Source organism: Lithobates pipiens, unplaced genomic scaffold (assembly GCF_037356315.1).
Source record: "Lithobates pipiens isolate NorthernLeopardFrog02 unplaced genomic scaffold, aLitPip1_a1.2 Scaffold_23, whole genome shotgun sequence".
In the NCBI taxonomy this organism is placed as follows: Eukaryota; Metazoa; Chordata; class Amphibia; order Anura; family Ranidae; genus Lithobates; species Lithobates pipiens.
In genome coordinates, this window is record NW_027507785.1 from 165,537,739 (window position 1) to 165,556,593 (window position 18,855).

Genomic DNA, 18,855 nt, shown 5'->3' on the forward strand with positions numbered 1-18,855 from the left:
AAAAATCCTTCAAATATAGCACCTGGGGGGTTCCCCTTAATCTGCCTGTAAAGTGGCGCATCTGTGCCATGTATGACACCTGCTGCAATAAAACTCGATTTTTATGACAAAATCCATTTCTTGGAGTACATCATGGGACACAGAGCAGGCTATATACTTAACTATCTGGGTTATGCACCACCTACAGGTGAATGGACACAGGCAGTTCAAAAAAACAAGACAAAGTCCTCATCAATATAACCTCTCCCATACAGGAAGTACCTCGGTTTTGTAGCAAACAATGATCTCGCAAAAACGGGGGGACTTCTGTGTCCCGTGATGTACTACAATAAATGTTTTTTACAGGTAAGTATGTCGAAAAAAATCAAATTTTCTTTATAGTTCATCGCAGGACACAGAGCAGGCTATATATTTAATTATCTGGGATGTCCCAGAGCAATCCCTTTGAGGGGAGAGAGACACATCACAATGAAAACAACACCATCAGCCTATACAGCAGCCTGTAACACACTATGGCCAGACGTCGAATCTCCTGTTACTCTAACATCAACTTGATAACATTTTGTGAACATATGCACTGGGGACCAGGTAGCAGCCTTACAAATCTGAGCCACAGGCGCCTGATGGCGAAATGCCCAGGAGGTTCCTATACTCCTCCTATACTCCTGGTAGAATGTGGTCTCATCCTGAAGGGGGAGCTTTACCTTTCAACCCATAGGCCTGAATGACCAATTGGTGAATCCTATGGAAAATAAATGTTTTGGAAGCTGCTTGACCTTTCTTGGGCCCTTCCGGCAACACAAACAAGGCATCTGAATTCCTGATCCTTGCTAAGCTTTTCAGATAGATTCTGATTGCCCTTACCACATCCCAGGAAAGCATCCTTTTCTCTTCCGCAGAATGTGGATGAGAGAGAAAAGAGGGAAGAACAATGTCCTTATTTAAATTAAAACCAGAAACAACCTTATCACAGCACCACCTTATCGTGGTGAAGGATTAAATATGTCTATCTACAAGAAAAAGCCGCCAAATCTGACACTCCTCTAGTAGAAGTGATAGCAATGGGAAAAGCTAGCTTTCATGTCAAAAGGATTAATGGAATCTCGTGGATAGGTTCAAAAGGCTGCTTTTGTAGCACAGACAAAACTAGATTTAGGTCCCAAGGACACAAAGGTAACTTGATGGGAGTGACTAAACGAGTCAAACCCTGTTGAAAAGTCCGGACCAAAGAGTGTGAGGCTAAAAGCCAACTTTATCTTTTATCTTTACGCCAGACTGAAGAAAGGAAAGAATTCTCCCAGTCATATATTTCTGAGGATGCCATCCTCTGGTTTCACACCAAGCAATGTAAGCCTTCCAGACCCTGTGATAGATATTCCTGGTGACCGCCTTCCTGGCATTCACTAGAGTAGACACCACCAGTCTTGAGATGCCACAATCTCTTAGCACACAGGTCTCAACAGCCATGCTGTCAGATTTAGTGACCGTAAAGTGGGGTGGAATATCAATCCTTGAGATGGTAGATCAGGGAGGACCGGAAACGTTCATGGACCATCCACCGCCAATTTTATTATCTCTGAGTAACAGGCCCTTCTGGCCAGGCTGAGGCCACCAGAATGACCAAAGCCACTTCTCCTCGCATCTTGCACAAGAGATCCGGCAGGAGAGGAATCAGGGGAAATGTATAAATTAGGGACAACTGGTTCCAGGGAACTACTACAGCATCTACTCTGATCGCAAAAGGATCCCTTTTTCTGGACACAAACTGATGCAGCTTGTTGTTGAACCTGGATGCCAACAGATGTGGTGTATAATTAAGTTAATATGTAAAGTTTAAAAAAAAAGGCAATTTATTCTTAAATATCTATATGCAGTAGTAAATATAAATAACTAACTATATGGTTAGAGAGCAAAATCTCTAATCCACTCTGAGAATAACAGACAGAAGAGATATATTGTATATACTATTAGAGGAGATTAATACCATTAGAGGTTGAATCTGGTAAATATCATCACACTCAGAGATATTTTTATATTTAAAGAAAAAAAAGTTAGACTGTTTTGCAGATTTTCAAACAGAACTGTAATATATTATATGCTGGCCATACAAACACAATGTCTTCCTTAAAAATATATATAATTTTAAGAACGTTCTTTCGATTTTGGGATCGTTAGTGGGGTCACATCGACGTTCGTTTTCAACCACAGTAACAGGAAAATTTAGAAATAATAGAAAACTGCTTGGTTAAATGATTTTTCCGACAGCGTATGTGGTTTTCATTCAGAAATTGCATTCATTTTTAAAACAGAATGTTAAAAGTAAGTGAAAATTTCAAACAAAATCTTTTCATTCAGCGAATGTACAAAGATTTTTCATTTGAATATTCTGGTCTGAAAATTCATCCATGTGGCCAGCATAATGGTACACACCTATGCAGTTTGCTTTTGATCTGTTTCTACGGCGCTTTTTGCTGCATGTTAAGTACAGTATAGAGTGCCTCAATAGCAAGGTAAAGAAAACTTATGCCTTTAGAACTATTCACTTCCTGCCCAGGACTACACGTCCCATGAGAAATTGCTCCTCACATTCTCAGGCACTTACTGACATGTATGGACGGTGTACTTAGCTGTATGTGTGCTGCACTGCATTTCCCGATATGTAAACAAATAATGCATTCTGTATGCAGGCCAACTAATCGGCTGGCCAATTAATTGATTCTGAAAATAGTAATCTATTAATTTTATAATAAATTAGTTGGCGATTAATCGATTAGTTGTTTCAGCCCTAGCCTGCTTTGTGTCCCAGCTGCTAGCGGGAAGCTCCAAGTGCAGACAACAACCTACTTAAATAGGATGGCCATCGCCAGCTTCCGGGCTTTACTACGCATGCGCCGAGCCTCACGCCTGCATGCCACGTGCGCACCTGGCGAAACTGGGCTACTGCGCCTGGGTGGCATTGTCTGTGCCACTATAGCTGACAGCTGAACGTTGCATAAGTAATGTGGGTGAAGGAATGTCTATATGGGATATTATTATTATTTTTGTTTATTTTTATTTTTTTTTTGGTTGAACTGGATGGACTTTTCAACCTGACTAACTATGTAATCAAGGGAAACAATTTACAACCCCATCTGTAGAAATAAAGAGGCTACACTTACCCATCTCCCCACAGAGCTTACCGTAGGCATCTAGAAGCCCAATCTTCCTCGGTCTTGACGAGTTTTGTTAGGGTCCAGCTCCACAGGTCGCATTACAGGCAAAACCTTACTGAGTCTTCCTTATTCTTTGCGAGGCTCGGGTACCATTTATTTTAACAGTTTTAAATGGATGCAATGAATCTGTTCTTTGATTCTCAAAGAACCAATTTGGGACCATAAAATGAAACTTACAGTGCCTTATAATCATGCCCATCACCTTCAAGACACTGGGGAAAAAAAAACAGAGGTACTTCCTGCATGGGAGGGGTTATATAGAGCGGGGCTTCCTGTCTGTTCTTTTTTGGTCTACCAGTGTTCATTTACCTGTAGGTTGCACATAAACCAGGTAGTAAAGTATACAGCCTGCTCTGTGTCCCATGATGTACGGTAAAGAAATAATTACATTTGAATTGCCAGCAATACAATACCATTGCCGGGAATACAAAAATATAAAAAAACGGCGTGGGGTTCCCCCCAATCCATACCAGGCCCCTCGGGTCTGGTATTGATTTTAAGGGGAACTCCACTCTAAAATGTAAAAAAAAAAAAAAACAGCATGGGTTCCCCCCAAAATCCATACCAGACCCTTATTTGAGCATGCATCCCAGCAGGTCAGGAAAGGGGGGAAACGAGGGAGCACCCCCCAACAATACCAGGCCACATACCCTCAACATGGGGTGGTGCTTTGGGGCGGAGGGGCTCTGCCCCCCATCCCCAAAGCACATTGCTGTTGATGGGGACAAGGTCCTCTTCCTGACAACCCTGGCCTGTGGTTGTGGGGGTCTGTGGGCAGGGGGCTTATCGGAATCTGAAAGCCCCCTTTAACAAGGGGGCCCCCAGATCACACCTCGCCCCCATGTGAATGAGTACGGGGTACATTGTACAGGCGTAAAAATAAATAAAAACAGGAGGCAGTTTTTGACAATTCCTCTATTAAAAAAAAAAACATTGTCCGCTCATGTAGATCCCTCGTCAATCATGACACCGCTGCCACCGTCTGACCCAAAAAATAAGAAATCACTCCGCCATCAACTAAGGCAAACTGCCGAATGCCTGGCTTGCCGTTTGATAGTTCTTATATAGGTAAGGATCAGAGCCACCTGGCGAAGTCACCTGCTGGCACGGCCCCCTTGTGATGTCATCAACCCAGCATGCACCGGTCGGTGTCATCATAAGGGGGGTGGTGCCACCAGCTGACATTGCCGGGTTGCTCCACCCCTTACCTATATAAGAACTATCAAATGGCAAAGCCTGCAGTGGGCGGTTTGCCTTTGTTGATGGTGGAGCGTTTTTTTTCCTTTCTTTTTCTGGGTCATGGCGGCAGCGGCATCATGATCTACAATGGAACTACATCGGGGGACACAGTTTTTTTTATTTTTAATAAAGGAATTGTCAAAAGCTGCCTACTGTTTTTATAAATTTTTACACATTTTTGATAAATGGGTAGGGGTACTATGCCTATACCCCATACTCATTCACATGGGGAGGGGCTGGGATTTGGGGGCCCCCTTGTGAAAGTGGGCTACCAGATTCTGATAAGCCCCCTTCCAGTAGACCCCACAACCATGACCCAGGGTTGTCTGGAAGAGGCTCTTGTCCCCATCAACATGGGGGCAAGGTGCTTTGGGGTGCACCCTCCCAATGTTGAGGTCATTGGTTTGGGAAGGTTCAGGAAAGAGGGGGCGCTTTTTTGTCCCCCCTTTTCCTGTCCTGCCTGGCTGCATGCTCGAAAAAGGGTCTGGTATGAATTTTGGGGGGGGGGGCCCCACGCCATTTTTTTAAATTTGTTTTTTTTAAAACATTTTTGTATTGCCGTCAATTTAAATGTCATTTTTTTTCTTTAGAAATATCAGTTTTGGTGCAACAGTTTCTATACATGGTATAGATGCGTCACTTTACAGGCAGACTAAGGGGACCCCCGACACAAAATTTAAAGGAATTTTTCATTTATATTGTTTCACTTAAAGTATCATTACGAGCCAGTTTACACCAGATGCAGTTCTGTTCAGTTCCGTGCGCTTTTTTTCTGGACTAAAAATGCATGCACAGTGTTTTCCATGTATTCCAATGGCTCTAGTTCACACCATGCAGTCAGTTTCTGTTGCAGAAACTGACTGGAAACTGACTGGAACTGAGTGTATTGGTGCAGAAAAAACGGACAAACTGCAACTGGTGTGAACTGGCCCTAAAATCGCTGCTCCTGAAAAGCCAATCTTATTTAAAAGTATTTTATTGCATTGATACATGTTCCCCACGGCAGTACCCGGACCCCATACCCTTTTAATGGCCAATTATTTGCATATAAGCCTTCAAAAGGTCTATGGGACCCATAGACTTTAATAGGGTTCACCAATCTGGTCATAACTTTTTTCTGTTCGGGAGCTCTGGTGCGAACTGAACAGGGGAGTTTTTGGCCCTTCCCTACCAGCCATGACAAAATTGCTGGCTGCCTTACACTTCTTTGGAAAAGGATCATATCAGATGGTAGCTGAATTCAGATGGTAGCTGAATTCAGATGGTAGCTGAATTCAGATGGTAGCTGAATTCAGATGGTAGCTTCTTGTGATAATTTACCGCATGGTTTCATGCGATATTTAAGGCATACTTCGGAATGATAACGCATGCATGTTTTTAGGGAGAGTTTCTTTGTGAATTACACTTTTTTTTTTTTCGGGCAATGTGCGTTATTTTACTGTAAATTCGGATGCCATAACATATCGCTTACTGGATTGTGCCCACTGTTGTTTATAAATAAGGTGCTACAAGTTTTTAATCCCTGCACCCTGCTTTCTTTGTTTGTTACTGGCTGGATCACCTACTGATCTGTTGGAGGATTGATTTTTTCACCTGAAGTTTAATTTTCTTGCTGACTCATCGATGTATATCAAGTATAAAGTGAAGTGAGCTGTTATACCGAGCCATGAATACCATCTTTTATTAGGGAGTTTAGAACCTATGGCAGGTTTTCATTTGTATCTGCGAGTCCACTTTATCTCCTATGTGGTCACTACAGGCATACAAACATCAATTGTTAAATAAGGAAGGTTTAGAACCTCTGTCAGTTTTGTACTGTTGTCTGCGCCCCACTTCTCCAATGGGGACACACAAAAAAAACTGTCAGTGGTTCTAGCCCTTCTCCATTTTATCCTAAGCTAAAATAGTTTGGTGGGGGTTTCACTTTACAACAAAAGCATGAACTCATACTGCTTGGCACTAAATTGAAAGAAAAAACTCTTTAACAGGAGGAAGTCCAATTATGATATTCTGAATAAAAAAAAAACTTCAGATTAAGGCTCCTTTCACACTGGGGCGGTTTTCAGGCCATACAGCGCTAAAAATAGCGCCTGTGTAGCGCCTGAAAAAAACAGCCCCTTTCACTCCAGTGTGAAAGCCGTATCTTTGGAGCGGTGAAAGGAACGGTGTATTCACTGCTCCTAAACCGCTCCTACCCATTGAAATCAATGGGGCAGCGCAGCTATACCGCCGGCAAAGCGCTGCTGCGGGCGGTTTTAACCCTTTTTCGTTTTTTTGGTTAAAACCATCCCGCTAGCGGCCGCAGACCGCCGCTAAAGCACCGCTAATAATAGCGGCCGCGCTGGCCCAGTGTGAAAGGGGCCTAAAAAAGAAATCAAGCAGTAAATGCACTGAGCGCTTGACATTTGAACAACTACCATAGGCTTCGGGGATTGATTAATTAAACAGCTGCATATACTTTATATGGGCAACCCAAGACAACAAATGCTTCTTCAGACCTTTATCTTTAGATTTTTAAAATAAAATGTATAATAACCAGACCTGGAAGTAATTAATCATTAAAATGAAAACATCAAACCTCCTTTCAGATTAAGATATAACACAAAAGCAACAGAACAGCACTAGCAAATTAAAAAATATTATTTTATCTACAATTTACTTACCTTGATTATCTGATCATTTTTCACATAATGCAAAGTGTTTGCTCTGTCTCCTCCAGCAACAACGGGCAGGTAAGCAAGAATATCAGCTCCTCTGGCTCGGCACTCAAAATCAAACTAATTGGAAACAAAAATATGTTTTAAATTTACATTTTATCAGTTTGATGTTTTGATTTGTAAACCCTCAGTATTTAACACCGCCATATGCAGATTTGGCACATCTTGTGAAATATAAGGTTCTGATACCATATAAATTATTGTTTTTGTTAAAGAAAGGGAAAATCTGAAAATGTAAGGAAATATTGGTGTACTAGAAAGTATAACAGGCCTGGTGGATTTCATGTCAATCTTTTAAAATCACATGAAGACATTTAAGGCATTTAGATCTAAGATGGGGTGATTGCCCCCTTTTGGTTTTGAAACAATGAAAAGGTTGGAATAAAAACTTTGAAGTCTTTCTGCAGCTGAAACAATGACGGTGACAAATTGGTTCAAAGGATCTGCAAGAGCAGCATGGTGGTCTGCTGGTCTGTGCACAGGTAGGCTGGAAAACAAGAAGCAAGGCAGAGGTAAGGGAAGAAACTCTTCTTTATACCCTATGGACACTACCATCTGAAATTCATGCTAACCATGTGCCCACAAAGGCTAACACGTGTCTTTGCAATTTTGAATTTAGTGCTTTCTTTCATGCTGAAGAGGACTTGTTTGGAAGATTTGTGGCCCCATGGTTTTCAATTGAATGGGGCCCTTGGTTGGGTCAGGCTTTGGAGTTGGAGGCCAGGGAAAAACTAGGTAAATGTTTTTTGCTGACGTACTCTTTCTCCTAGTGTTAAAATTATCTACAGAAGCTCTAAAGAAATGTTTTCCATCAAAAGCCATGCTTAGCCAGCATTTCTTTTGCATTACAGTTCTGCTGGCCAGCATTCTGGCCAAAGTGTTCTCCCCATATTAACTGCTTCAGCCCCAGAAGATTTTAACCCCTTCCTGACCAGAGCACTTTTTGCGATTTGGCACTGCGTCGCTTTAACTGACAAGCGTATATTGATTGGTTTGCACAAAAGTTATAATATCTACAAAATGGGGGATAGTTTTATGGCATTTTTTTTTTTTTTACTAGAAATGGTGGCGATCTGCAATTTTTATTGGGACTGCGACATGGCGGACACGTCGGACAATTTTGACACATTTTTGGGACCATTGACATTTATACAGCAATCAGTGCTATAAAAATGCATTGATTACTGTAAAAATGTCACTGGCAGGGAAGGGGTTAACACTAGGGGGCGATCAAGGGGTTAATTGTGTTCCCTCGTGTGTGTTCTAACTCGCTGGGCACTCGCATCGGCTCTGCGGGTGAGCAGGGGGCATGCACGCGCGCCCCTAGTGGACAAAAAGGGAACTGACGTAGCATGACGGAGATTTGCGCAGCCGAGCCATGTTGTCACAGTATAACTGCGGTGACTGGTTGGCAAGCGGTTAACAGACAAAAAACGTATTTGAGAAGGACAGATTATATCCACTAAGCCTTCATAGGCATAAGCTGTAAGAGCTCCATAACTGAATGCTCAGTAAGCAGCTGGTTCCTTATGCCGCGCACACACGATCAAACAATCCGGTGGAAAAGTCAAGACAATCCCCCGTATGTGGGCTCCGGCGGACTTTCTTTACCCAAAAGTCCGGCGGACTAAGAAAGTAGTTTTGTACCAAAATATGTCAATACGTCCGTGTGCTAGTCCGCCGTACTTTTGAAATGAACAGACTTTTCCCGCCCAGAGAAAAGTCCGCTCATTTTGAGCGCAGCTCCAGGTAGCTGGGACCAGTGAAAGAAACGTCACTGGCCCCGTCACCTGGTGTGGAGTTAAAGGGGAAGCCCTACGCCGAAAAAACGAAGTGGGGGTCCCCCCCCAGGTCCATATCAGACCCTTATCCGAGCACGCTACCCAGCCGGTCAGGAAAGGGAGTGGGGACGAGTGAGCGCCCCCTCCTGAGCCGTACCAGGCGGCGTGCCCTCAACATGGGGGGGTGCTTTGGGGAAGGGGGGCCGCGTGGCCCCCCACCCCAAAGCACCTTGTCCGTGCGCCCCCCCTTCCCCAAAGCACCCCCCCATGTTGAGGGCACGTGGCCTGGTACGGCTCAGGAGGGGGGGCGCTCACTCGTCCCCCCCCCTTTCCTGACCGGCCGGGTAGAGTGCTCGGATAAGGGTCTGATATGGACCTAGAGGGGGACCCCCACGCCGTTTTTTTGGCATAGGGCTTCCCCTTTAACTCCATACCAGGTGACGGGGCCAGCGACACTTCCTTCGCTAGTCCCGGCTACCTGGAGCCGCGCTCAAAATGAACAGACTTTCCTCCATGTGTGTGGGCAAGTTCGTTCATTTCAAAAGTACGGCGGATAGTCCAGCAGCCTAGTCCGCTGCAAAAGTACCGTGTGTGGGAAGGTAGCTCGTTCGGAAAGTCCGGTGGACAGTCCGTCGGTTTGTCCGCCAGTCTAAGTCCGCCGGATAGTCTGATATGTGTTTACGTGGCATTAGCCATATTTGAGTCTATTCTGTTAATGTCCTGCAGATAGACTTTATGGTTAATGTAGGTTACATAGCAGAACCTATCACAAATAGGCATTTGGAAAGTGTTTCTAGGAGTTTGTTAACCTGGTTACTTTGCTCTAGTATTGTGTGAACGGTTCAAGTTGAGTTGAGTTGAGTTTGGGTCGAACTTTGGCTGTTCGCCCATTCGGCGAACACCCGAATTGTCGGAGCTTTCGACCATTTGTTCGCCCCCCCCTAAGTGCCTCACAATGCACTGCGCTCCACACAGTGTATTGGAAGCCCTGATTAGCTGAAGCAATGAAGGATTTGCGCAATCAGGGCACAGAACACTGTCAGATTACAGAAGGTAATGATCACCGTGCCCAATCATGTCTCATTCCTCATAGAACCACCCCACACTATAAAAGGTTCTTTCCCAGAGAAGTCATTTGCAGTTTGATATTGGAGTGGAGAGAGATAGAACAGGGCTCTGTTCATGACTACTAGTAAAAAGGGCCCAAAATACATCCCTGGGAATTACAGACCAGTTAGCCTAACATCAATAGTATGCAAGCTCTTGGAGGGGATGATGAGGGATTATATACAAGATTTTAGTAATGAGAACAGTATCATTAGCAGTATTCTGCATGGATTCATGAAGAATCGTTCTTGCCAAACCAATCTATTAACTTTCTATGAGGAAGTGAGTTGCCATCTAGATAAAGAAAGGCCCAAAGACATAGTGTATCTGGATTCTGCAAAAGCATTTGACACCGTTCCCCATAAACGAGTACTGTACAAAATATGGTCTGTTGGCATGGACCATAGGGTGAGTACATCGATTGAAAACTGGCTACAAGGGCGAGTTCAGAGGGTGGTGATAAATGGGGCGTACTCCGAATGGCCAGAGGTGGGTAGTGGGGACCCCCGGGGTACTGTGCTGGGACCAAGCCTATTAATTCTGGGGTAAACAGTTCAATCTCTGTATTTTCGGATGATATTAAGCTAAGCAGGGCAATAACTTCTCTGCAGGATGTGGAAACCTTGCAAAAAGATCTGAACAAATTAATGGGGTGGGCAACTACATGGCAAATGAGGTTTAATGTAGAAAATGTAAAATAATGCATTTGGGTGGCAAAAAACAGGATTTTTAAAACAGCTTACCTGTAAAATCCTTTTCTTTGATGTACATCAGGGGACACAGAGCCATAGTAGTTACTATGTGGATTATAGGGCCACTAATAGGTGATGGACACTGGCACGCCCTAAGGCAAGAAGTGTACTCCCTATATAACCCTTCCCACTACTGGAAGTCCTCAGTTTTGTAGCCAAGCAATACAAGTGTATACCAAAAAGGGAGTGACCCTGTGTCCTCTGATGTACATCAAAGAAAAGGATTTTACAGGTAATCCGTTTTAAAAATACATCAGGGGACACAGAGCCATAGTAGTTAATATGTGGGATGTCCCATAGCAATGGCAACTGAAGGGAGGGAGACACAACAAAAAAGTAAGGCAAAAGAGAGGCCAGAGGACTTATACTGCAGCCTGCAGTACACTGCGCCCAAAGGCAATATCCTCATGACCTTTAACATCAATTTGATAAAATCTGGTAAATGTATGAACCAAGTTGCGGCCTTACAGATCTGAGCCATAGAGGCCTGATGATGCACCGCCCAAGAGGCACTGATTGCCCTGGTTGAGTGTGCTTTAACATGAAAAGGAGGAATTTTCTTCTTTAAGCCATAAGCTTGAACAATCTCTTGACGAATCTATTTGGAAATAGTAGATTTTGATGCCGTCTGTCCCCTTTTGGACCTTCTGGCAGAACAAACAAAACATCTGTTTTGTGAAACTGTGCGTCGCCTTTAAATAGACTCTGATCGCTCTAACTACATCAAGGGAATGTAGTGCCTTCTCTTCCCTAGATTGAGGCTCTGGGAAAAAATTAAGAATAATATCCTTGTTTAAATGAAAACCTGTCACTACTTTTGGTAGGAATTTAGGATGAGGACGCAAAACCACCTTGCCTTATGCATGATCAAATATAGCTCTTTACAAGATAGAGCCATTAGTTCCGATACTCCTTTAGCAGAAGAAATGGCAACCAAAAAGATTCTTTCTTGTCAAAAGAACCTAGGGAATTTCCCATAAAGGCTCAAAAGGCTGACTCTGCAAAGCCGATAAGGCCAAATTTGGATCCCAAGGATTTAGAGGTGCCTTGATAAGGGGATTTATCTGCGTTACCCCCTGTATAAAGCTACGCACCAGAGAGTGGGACGCAAGAGGCCATTGAAAAAACACTGACAAGGCCGAGATCTGGCCCTTGATAGTACTCAAGGCTAGCTTCATTTCTAATCCCATTTGTAGGAAATCAAGGATCCTACCTATGACATACTTCCTGGGGTGCCAACCCCTGGATCCACACTAAGAAATATATGCCTTCCAGACTCTATAGTAAATGATTCTGGAAGCAGGCTTCCTGGCATTAACCAAAGTAGACACTTCTGAAGGAGATAACCCACGATTTTTTAGAATGTGGGTCTCAATAGCCAAGTCGTTAAATTTAGCGTCCGCAAGGTAGGATGGAATACTGGACCTTGTGCGAGAAGGTCTGGCCATAATGGCAGAGTCCAAGGGACTCCTACCGCCATCTTTATGATCTCGACAAACCAAGATCTTCTGGCCCACGCTGGGGCCACCAGAATCACCTCCTTTCGTTCCTGCTTGAGCCTGCGGAAAAGACACGGAAGTAGCAGAACTGGAGGAGAAGCATAGATCAATGAAAACTGATCCAATGGGAAGACTAATGCGTCTGTTCCGCATGCTAGCGGATCCCTCATTCTCGACACAAAGTTGTTGACTTTGTTGTTGAATCTGGACACGAACAGGTCCACGTCTGGAATACCCCATCTCTGACATATCGCTAGGAAGATGACGGGGGGGAAGAGATCATTCCCCAGGAAATAATTGTTGGTGACTCAAGTAGTCTGCCTGCCAATTTTCTATTCCTGGAATGAAAATTGCTGATAGGCAAAGAATGTTGTTTTCTGCCCAAGCTAGAACATGATTCACCTCTTTTTGGGCTGCACGACTTCTCGTGCCCCCCCTGGTGATTGATGTAAGCCACAGCCGTGGCATTGTCGGATTAAATCCCGACAGGACAATCTCGTAGCCTGACCGTCCAAGACTCTAGGGCCAGACGTACTGCCTGAATCTCAAAAATGTTGATGGGCAAGGTCCTTTCTGAGTTGGACCATGTCCCCTGGACAGAAACTTCTTCCAAGACTACTCTCCAGCCTAAAAGGCTGGCATCTGTCGTCACCACTTTCCAGGATACTGGCAGAAAAGATTTCCCCTTTTGGAGGTTGCTGGATATCAGCCACCAATTTAGGCTCTGATGTACGTCGGGGGATAAGCGTATTGGAAAATCCAAAGCCTGAATCTTTTTGTTCCAGGCCGACAGGATGGTGTTTTGTAGCAGTCTTGAGTGAAACTGCATGTAAGGGACAGCCTCGAAGGAGGCCACCATTTTCCCTAACAATCTCATGCCCAGCTGAATGGAAGGATTTTTCTTTGTTTTGACAAGCTGTGATCAGACTCTGGTTTAGACCTGAGACTGAATGATCTATTAAAAGTAGATTGTCTAAATAGGCTAGGACCATTATGTCTTGAGCCCTTAATCTGGCTAAAGGAGGTGCCAGAATTTTTGAGAACACCCGTGGTGCTGTGGCTAGACCGAATGGCAGGGCCACAAACTGAAAATTATGATTTTCTATTTCGTAGTGTAGACATTTCTGGGGAGTTGGAAATATTGGCGCGTGGAGATATGCATCTTTGATATCGATTGAGGCCAAAAACACCCCTCCTTGCAGGATGGAAACAACTGATTGGATTGACTCCATGCGAAAGGATCGTATATTTAAGTGCCGATTCAGATCTTTGAGATCTAGAATGGGTCTTACCTCTCCGTGAATAAAAACCTGTGCCCTGTTCCTCTAAGGGAACCTCTGATAGCATCATCTGGGATAGTAGATGATCCAGAGCTAGAAAGAGACTTATTTTTTCTGGATCCCTGGGAACATTTGATCTTAGAAAACGAGGAGACAGAAACTCTCGGAACTCTAGCCTGTAACCTAGAGACACCGAAGAAGCCACCCATCTGTCTTGACATTGTTCCTGTCAGATCTTTGAAAATTGCAGGAGCCTTCCCCCCACCCGAGCGAGCGGGGGCGCCCCTTCATAAGGAGGCTTTAGCATTCTGCTTTGTGGGCTTTCTGCCCCAAGATCTCTTTTGACCCTGGTACTGCCCTTGGGGTCTTCCCCTTGAACCTGACGGTTGAGGCCGTCAAAACTGCCTAGAGGCTGATGCCCCTGACACAGGTGAGGAAGCACGCTTAAAGGAGAAATGTTTGAACTTCTTCTTTACTGGTAAAAGGGAGCTTTTCCCATTAGAGATCCTTTGGATGTATTTATCCAGATCGTTTCCAAATAGCCGTTCACCCTGAAAGGGGAAACTGGCCAAGAGTTTTTTCACAGTGCTTCGGCTGACCAATTTTTCTGCCACAGAACTCTACGAGAATGCACTAGTCAAAGCATAAGCCGTGAGGCTTGAATGATAGAATCTTTCATAGCCTCTACTGTGAAACGTAGTGCATCTGATACACCAGCCCATTGCTGGGCCTGCTGATCAGGCAGAATCTTAAGTATCTCCACAAACTGTTCCTTAATGGACTGAGATACACAAATTGCCGAAAGAACCGGCTGCGCTACTGAACTTGCTAAAGACATATTGCTTTTAGAAAGAAGTTCCAACTTTTTATCTGTTGAATCCTTTAACATTAGCCCATTAGCCACCGAACACATGAGACTCTTGTTCACTGAGGCAATTGCTGCATCAATTGCTGGAACCCTCCATTTCTTATATGAATCCTATTCCATAGGATAAAGTGTGGAGAATTTCTTAGGAGGATAATATTGTTTATCCGGATGTTCCCATTCAGAATACATAAGCTTTTTTAGCCATAAGTGAATAGGAAAAGCATCCCCAGATGGGGGAGGTTTTAATGATCCCAAATCAGAGGTGGGTTCATCAAGAGCCTGCGCTGCAGGCAGCAAAAAGGTTTAAAGAACCAATTTGGTAAGAGAATGCACAAGCAACCTGTCTTGTGATGCTACTCCCTCTATATTAGGATCCTCAGAAGAGGATATATTAGTATCTACCAAATCTCTTGGAAGATCTTCCTGATCCCCTGCCCCATGCACCTCAATAAGAGGGCCCTGAGCACTAGATGGGGATCTGCTACGTTTAGACCCACTATGGAGAGATATCACAGCATCAATCTTCTTTTTCAAAATACAAATGGTAGAAGAGAAAACCTCCTGTGTGATATATACAGGGACCGAAGTGTCCAGTGCAGCTGCAACAACAGTCTCCCCTGATGGCTCAATCTGACTGGTCGCATCACTCTGAGGAGGATGACATTCTTTTGGAAATGGATTTAGTTTGTTGTGAAACCACTGACCCTTTAGAACCCTTAGAGGAGTTCCTGGTCCCTCTTCCACTCATAGCCTGAAGCACAAAAGCACAGGCACTACCAAAAAGAATGTACACTGCTAGGTTATAGTCCAGTGCTATAAGCTGCTATTAATACCTAGCCTGGTAAAATAATAATGTGTCAAAGGGAAATGCCTGTGTCACCAAACCTGAAGTAAGCCACCTCCTGCTCATGTGTCCCTCCACAGCCAGCAGCAGCTACACACACAGTGCTTTAAAAACTTCCTCCACATGCGGCCATCGTCTGAAGTTGTTAGCCCCGCCCCCCGCGCTAATGACGCCCCCATCTTTCAAAAGAAAGTGTTTTCCCGCACGAGCTTCGGACTTCAGGTGCCCTGGAAACAGCTGATATGGTGGCGGAGGGAGGTAAAAACCACCACTGAGTGGCCGCAAGGCGCTTTAGGCATATAGTTCCCCCAAAGCGGTTAACTTCAACATTGGGAGAAAATGAAGGCTTCTGACACAGCGCAGTTTCCAGCATCAGCCGGTGAGTGCTCAATACAGCCCCCAGTGGTGACACATAGGCATGACAACATTATAAACTTAAAAGGAGAAATTCATAAGAAAATCTCCACTTACCTTCCTGCCGCAGGGTTATCCGAGATAAACCCAATCTTCACCCTTCATGGTGGGCTCCGAAACCTTCAGGAAGCCTTCAGGAACAGGGGAACCTAGAGGTTACCCACAATCCTGGACCTGCAACAGCACCCTGCCAGTAAAAACTGTTTGGCCTTACTACCAAAAAGTACTGGATCCCAGGGTCCAGCCCTCTAAAAAAGAAGAGAAGCATTCACAAGCAAAACCTTGTTTCTAGGGACACGAGGCCCGGGTACCATTCCTTAGGCCCATGAAAGGACACTCTGAATGGATCCGGTCAGCATGGCTAGCCCCAGCAAGGATTTCTTCCAGTGGAGCTCAGCACAGCGCATCTTTACTTGTGACCAACACCTTAGACACTGGTGAAAAAACGGAGGACTCCCAGTAGTGGGAGGGGTTATATAGGGAGTACACGTCTTGACTTAGGGCATGCCAGTGTCCATCACCTATTAGTGGCCCTATAACCCACATAGTAACAACTATGGCTCTGTGTCCCCTGATGTATGAAAAGAAATATGAATGCAATCTATACACTGGGGGGAGAACCTCTCGGGGAATCAAGGATGGAAAAGGACCTGGGGGTCCTAGTAGATGATAAGCTTAGCAATAGCATGCAATGCCAAGCTGCTGATAACCAAGCAAACTGAATATTGGCATGCATTAAAAAGGGGATCAATTCCAGAGATAAAACCATAATTCTCCCGCTCTACAAGACTCTGGTCAAGCCACACCTAGAGTGTGCTGTCCAGTTCTGGGCACCAGTCCTCAGGAAGGATGTACTGGAAATGGAGCAAGTACAAAGAAGGGCAACTAAGCTAATGAAGTGTCTGGAGGATATTAGTTATGAGGAAAGGTTGCAAGCACTGAACTTATTCTCTCTGGAGAAGAGATGTTTGAAAGGGGATATGATTTCCATTTATAAATACCGTACTGGTGACTGGTGACTTGTGGAAACTTTTTTCCGGAAGAGAGTTTAACAAGACACATGGCCATTAAAATTAGAAGAAAAGAGGTTTAACCTTAAACTACATAGACGGTTCTTTACTGTAAATCTGCGTACACGCGATCGGACTTCCGACAACAGAACCGTGGATTTTAGTTCAAAGGGCATTAGCTCCAACTTGTCTTGCATGCACATGGTCACACATGTACAAGACGTACGTGATATCTCCATTATGAACACTAGTTTCACAGGAGCAAGCGTTTCCGGCTCATACTTGATTCCAAGCATGCATGGACTTTTGTGAGACAGACTTGTGTACACACGATCGGAAAGTCCAACAACAAACATTTTTTGGTGGAAAATTTGAGAACCTGCTAGCCAAAATTTGTTGGCTGAAAGTCCGACAACAAATATTCGATGGAGCATACACATGGTTGGACTCACCGCCAACAAGCTCATATCCAACATTTCCCATCGGAAAATCCGATCATGTGTACACGGCATAAGAGCAGCAAGGATGTAGAATTCTCTTCCACAGGCGGTGGTCTCAGCAGGGAGCTTCGATAGTTTCAAAAAACTATTAGATAAGCACCTGAACGACCGCAACATACAGGGATATAAAATGTAATACTGACATATAATCACACACATAGGTTGGACTTGATGGACTTGTCTTTTTTCAACCTCACCTACTATGTAACAAGTAGAGCCTTTTAATCTTGATTAACAACATCATTGCGTGCATGGAAGCTACCTAGCCGCATATTATATAGACTGGACATATGCTGGATTGTAGTGTTCGTATGCTTGATATGACAACAGAAACTGGGTTCTCTGATTATTGCATGAATATTCCAAGTAGAAAAACAAAGAAAAGGCGCCTCTAAGTGTAGAATTAAAAGCTGTTTAATTTCCCCAAAAAGGGTTAAAAACACTTACAAGATATGTAGACTGGCAGAGCATATCATTAATATCCATGTAGGTGGTCCGGCATAAATGCAGTGGTCCAGGGAATGCCAACAGGAAAAACAGCAGGGAGCTCCGAGAGAACTGACAGGCCAGCCCGCAATCACAGTCTCTAAACACGAGGATCCTGGAAGTGACGTCAGCGGCAGGAGACAATAACCAGCAACCAGCGTGGACCACAAACAAGAAGCAAAACAGGAAGCAGTCATCAAAGAGGGACGCGTTTCGGAACATCTCATTGGTTCCTTTATCAACCTGATGACTGTGTGTGTATGGGACTAATTTATACTACCTGGGCGGACCTTAGGGGTGGGAAAATGTAAATGGAGTGTTATCACAATATAAAGGTATAGGGCAGGAGAAACGGAAACAAAATCCCTATCCAAACAAACAAAAAAAAATATATGATTTCATACAGAACAACAACCAATAAGCGACATTTAAAAATAAAAATAAACATAAAATGAAAATGAAACGTACGGCTGAGGGGAGGTTCTTTGGCATTGTCTAAATGACCCAGACCCTTAAACCATCTGTAGAGCACCATACAATCCTTTTTGTGTCAGGACCCTATGCTGAACCCCAGGCAAGCCTCCTTTATTGTTGAGGCTACCTCTTTCTGTCTCACTCACAATTATTTTAAATTCTATAACAATTTTTTTCTTCAAGTGAATGGGACTGCTATGGGGGCAAATTTTGCACCTTCATATGCCAATCTTACTATGGGGCATTGGGAATCCTTGCACACATGGCAAAACAATCCTTTTCTCTCCCACATTGTGTTCTATGGTCATTACATAGATGATGTGATTATTATTTGGGATGGCAGTGCATCTTCAGTCTTAGATTTTGTTACACATTGTAACAATAATAATATGGGCTTACAGTTTACCTCTGTTCTGGATAAAGATAAGTTAGCTTTCCTTGATTTGGAATTATTTTCTGTTGGCAAAGATATTCATACCAAGAATTTTACCAAACCTACTGCATGGAACTAATTTCTCCACTATAAAAGTTGTCATCACCCCCAATGGCTCAACAATATACCTAAGAGCCAATTTTGCAGACTGAAAAAGAATTGTACTAGAACTGATGATTATGATAATCAGAGTAAGACTTTAAAAGCAAAATTCCTTGATAAAGGGTTCCCAGTAAATC

At 43.8% G+C, this 18,855-nt stretch overlaps 1 protein-coding gene across 5 annotated transcripts in view; it reads right to left on the bottom strand.

Annotated features, from left to right (window-relative positions):
- Window positions 1–18,855, bottom strand: part of XPNPEP3 (X-prolyl aminopeptidase 3) — a 287,901-nt gene that overhangs the window by 148,325 nt on the left and 120,721 nt on the right. For all 5 annotated transcript variants that reach the window (XR_013262366.1, XM_077452550.1, XM_077452549.1 and 2 more), the window contains exon 6: window positions 7,115–7,228. Coding sequence is in view for 4 of the 5 variants with exons in the window: in XM_077452550.1 (XP_077308676.1) it covers window positions 7,115–7,228 (114 nt within the window). In the remaining variant the exon portion in view is untranslated. The remainder of the gene's footprint in view (window positions 1–7,114; window positions 7,229–18,855) is intronic.